Source organism: Mus caroli, chromosome 10, assembly GCF_900094665.2.
Source record: "Mus caroli chromosome 10, CAROLI_EIJ_v1.1, whole genome shotgun sequence".
Taxonomy (NCBI): domain Eukaryota; kingdom Metazoa; phylum Chordata; class Mammalia; order Rodentia; family Muridae; genus Mus; species Mus caroli.
This window is the reverse complement of record NC_034579.1, coordinates 7,661,602-7,666,033: the sequence shown is the minus strand read 5'-3', so window position 1 is coordinate 7,666,033 and position 4,432 is coordinate 7,661,602. Positions and strand designations below refer to the sequence as shown.

At 37.7% G+C, this 4,432-nt stretch overlaps 1 protein-coding gene across 3 annotated transcripts in view; it reads right to left on the bottom strand.

Annotated features, from left to right (window-relative positions):
• Positions 1-4,432, bottom strand: part of Fbxo30 (F-box protein 30) — a 14,904-nt gene that overhangs the window by 4,525 nt on the left and 5,947 nt on the right. For all 3 annotated transcript variants that reach the window (XM_021175260.2, XM_021175262.1, XM_021175261.2), the window contains exon 2: positions 125-2,174. In XM_021175260.2, coding sequence (XP_021030919.1) covers positions 125-2,158 — 2,034 coding nt within the window. In that variant the 5' untranslated portion in view covers positions 2,159-2,174. The remainder of the gene's footprint in view (positions 1-124; positions 2,175-4,432) is intronic.

Below are 4,432 nucleotides of genomic sequence, written 5' to 3'. Positions count from 1 at the left end.
AGTGCTGGGATTAAAGGTGTGCGCCACCACGCCCGGCTTTGTGAAAACTTATTAGATATATTGTATATAACATGAGTAAGTGACTACTTGATGCTAAGAGGTTTAAAGTCAAAATTAAACTGACCTTCTCTTTTATCTGCCATGACGAATTTCCTTCCGGATACTTCTTCTTCCCCCACTGCAATATTACCATTCCACGAGACTGAAGTAAACTGCCACAAACGTCCCTCATTAGCCGGGATACACACGCAAGCTGGCATAAACTGAAGCCATCAAGGAAGCCTGCAATATGTTGGAGTACCTCAAAAGGGAGACTACTTAGATGGTCATTACGCAATCCCAACACACAGTTTCTAGAAGGTTCTTCTAATACTGTAGATACACATGGCTGAACTCCAAATGACCTTAAATGGCGATCATGTATGATCTTTGCGCCTTGTGTTGATGGGCAAAATCTACGCTGAGAATAGGTACAACCATAATAAGCTAAAGGACACCTCTGTTCCATCCATCCATTGAGTCCAGCATGAATGTCACCATGCACATTCTTAAAATGGGAAGAAAATTCTTTTCTTCTAAATAGCTGTCCGCATACAAAGGTAAACATTGAACGCTGCTTAGGCTGGTACCTAGCAACACATTCCAAAACTAAGTCCAGCCCAAGTGTCTGAAAAGGGCTTGGATTTGAAAGCTGGGGATTGGCATGATCACAAGCTGAAGCCGAAGCTATTTCTCCAACCATTGTATTTGTAGCTAATATTGCAGATGGAAGTGAAAAAGTCTGTGTCCCAAAGTCAACGTGATAAACATCAGCCATGCGGCTATCAGATATACCTCTCCCACCTGGAGAATCTCCCAGACAAAATAGTAATGCTGCTGTAATCAGATCTATCCCTTGGAGGCCCATGGGATCTTCTGCAACTTCTAAATCTGATGTATCGATTGCTTTGTCTTCCTTTGGTATATACCATGAATTAGAAAGAAACTTAAATGAAGGTGCATGACTGAAAGGTGAACCATTAACATCCTTCAAGTCTCCCAAGTCTACTTTTTTCCAACAGGAGTCCTTATCATCATCTTCATCTGGCATGAGGATTTGCTGAAATGTACTATCTGGCAAAGCACTGAAAGGACTTATTTCCTTAAGTTGTTCTGCTACTAAAAGTGAACTGGAAGGTTCTGAAGTACCATCTGCTTCCACACATTCTCCATTTGTTATGTTACTTTCTGTGGAATCACCATGAAAATTTTGATCCTGGCCTTTGACCTGAATACACATCTTTTCCAAAGGAAAGCCGTTGCAAAGAGCAGAAGTACCATTAGAACTTGGATTTAAGTCACATAATAAATCACTTGAGCCATTTTGTTCAGCCTGAGCATTCTGACTTGTGCCACTATAATCAACTCCACCTACTGCCCCTATCTCACCCTCATCAAGGTGGTCCTGGTCTTTCAAGTTGTCCTGGAAGCTTTCTTTGTTATTCTCCTCATCCATTTCATTCGCAGTAGCATGGAGACTTGTATTTAACATGCCAATGTCTCTTGTGGCAGAATTTAGGATATCTAAAGCAGCAGCCAAACTTCTGGTTGTTTCTACAGTAGCTTGATAAAGTGCACCATATGATTCTTCATCAACGGATACCAACCCGTTAGTACGTGGTATTTCCTGAACACTTGATTTCACTGAGATTTGTTCTCTAGGTTCAGATATTTTATCAGTTGCTTTTGACATCATGGTGGCTACTTTAAGAGATTCCAAAAGCATTCTCTGATCTTGAAGAGCCAAAGCCATGTCTAATTGTGCAACTTCATCAACATCTCTGCTTAGACTTTCATATGATTTCCGGTCTGAATAACTAACGGGCCATCGATTCCATTCCATAGTACAGCACACCACACTTGCAGGACACATTTCTAGATGTTCAGCAACTTTATTTCGTGCCAGGGTAAATGGACATCCAAAGTTTCTATTTAAGCAAGCTACTCGTTCAAAGGGACACAAGAGTCGATGCTCATCAGCTTTACAAGAATGGAAAACTGCTCCACAAACCAATGGACAGCCAATCAAGTCACAGGAAACCCCAGGCTCTGGTCTGGTCATACACCTTCTACTGACACAATTCATACAGTGTGAGTGCTGCTGTACCTCTTCCTCCATAATGGCCAGTCCAGCTCTAGTTTTTGAAATAGAAAAAGGTAAAGACATTAGACAGACAGACAGATAGATAGATAAATAAATAAATATAAATCAAAACTGCATAATAAATCAAACCACTGATATACTTGATTATTATTGAAATGAAATATATAAAGTATATAAAAACACTTAAGTGGTTAATTTGACATGATTAATACCTCTTACAGGAACTTAAGCACTTAGAATACTCAAACTATAGTAAGTACTGTATACAAAATAAATTCTAACAACAGTGCTATTTTCAGCTCCTGATTTTCAGAGACTACTAGACTTAAGCCTTTCAATTTCAATGAGCCTGACTTTGGTGTGCCTAACTGCAGGCCCCTCATCATGTTGTGGAGAATAGTCTGTATTTCATTATGACATTTAGCCAAAATTTCATTAGTTTCTTTCCTCCCTGCAAACAAATGAATTCATGTTTATCTACTTTATCTACTGACCTCTTCATATGGTCATAATCACTTCTACAAATTATCAAAGGCTTAACTAAAATATACAGCAAATGTATCAGGAAAATACTGGATAATTTCGTATTATGGAATCAATACATGGAAAATGGTACCACAGAGATGATTATTCACATTGGAAAAGGCTAGGCCAGGTAAATTAGTAAAAGAGTGAGACATTCGTTTCTAAAGAAACAGCATATGAATTGACAAGACATTCAGAATTCCTAATATTAATGGATTGTGATGATATGCTATAAAGTTCTGAGAAATGAGGCCAAATGGGACTTGGGCAATTATGAGTGGTATGTGCTTGTCAATGGAGGTCAGTCATTTAGGAAGTTTAGGAAGTGTCACTGCTATTTTAAGGGTAGAGAAGCAGTATCTATTAAATAATAAGAGGGATTACAGACACATTCTCATCTTAAAACTGATTCATTTTAACATTTCATCAAGTTTATACCAAAAATAAGAGAAAGTAAAAGCAAAATATGCCAATTTAATTATAACTGTGCTTCTTCACTGCATTTTTTCCCCTAAATCTTTAATTGCTTTCTTTGTTTCTATTAGCGGTGAGAAGTTAAATAATTCCAGTCTTTTGCAGGTATCACCTAAGTTTTATTCTTTCCTCCTCCAGCTCATCACTGTTGCTGTATCATTAGAATTACTAACTCCTGTTGGACTATTAACCCGTTCCTTACTTCCGGGTTATCATACTTAAGCAATTTCCTTTTTATGTCTCTTCATACATGGTCTCTCTCTTTAAATAGTTCTTTTCTTCAGGATTTCATGTCATTTTTTTGTTCACACTATGCATTCTTTCTGGGTGTGTCAGGTTTTTCCAACTTTCATTTACCATCTATAGGGTGAAAACTCATCTATACATCCTGCCTAAAAATCTTCCAAACTCCAGACCTCTAGAGCTATTTCCTGATGCAGACTGCTCTTGTATTTCAAAATAAATAGCCTCTTCCATTATAGACTGAAGAGACAATTCAACTGAGCATTTTCCAAACTTAATTATACTGTAGTATACAATATTCAAACAAAACAAAACAAAACAAAACACTGAAGCCTATCTCTGGCATGTATTTAGATAAATTCTAGCTTGGTTTCAGGTAGGTAATCATTTCACAAATTGTTCCAACTTTCTCTCTGGTTGAGGACTCCTATTCCTCAAACAGGAATAACTAAAGCTAAGCTGGTATTAACAGAGCTCTCCTTTATTAGTACAACAGTCTTGAGTTGATAATGTAATGTTTGTTCAATGATGCCATGGAAAACGGTAACACATTCAACAACAAATTATGTTTAATTGTGCTTATAAGTAAATCACAATGAGGGCTGGAGAGATGGCTCAGTGGTTAAGAGCACAGCACTGACTGCTCTTCTGAAGGTCCTGAGTTTGAATCCTAGCAACCACATGGTGGCTCACAACCATTCTGATTGAGATCTGATGCGCCTGAAGACAGCTACAGTGTACTTAGATATAATAATGTAAATAAATCTTTAAAATAAATAAATAACAATGAATTGAATGAATACTTTTAATATTATTTTCTCACAAAATCCACAGGCAAGTGTTTACTCTAAATTTAAACTGGTTGTACTAAAAGAACCACAAGAGGAAAAGATACACTGTTTATGGCAAATATTTATAATTGAAGTAATGAAAATGCTTAATAAGAATTAAGACGAAGCCGGGCGTGGTGGCGCACGCCTTTAATCCCAGCACTCGGGAGGCAGAGGCAGGCGGATTTCTGAGTTCGAGGCCAGCCTGGTCTACAAA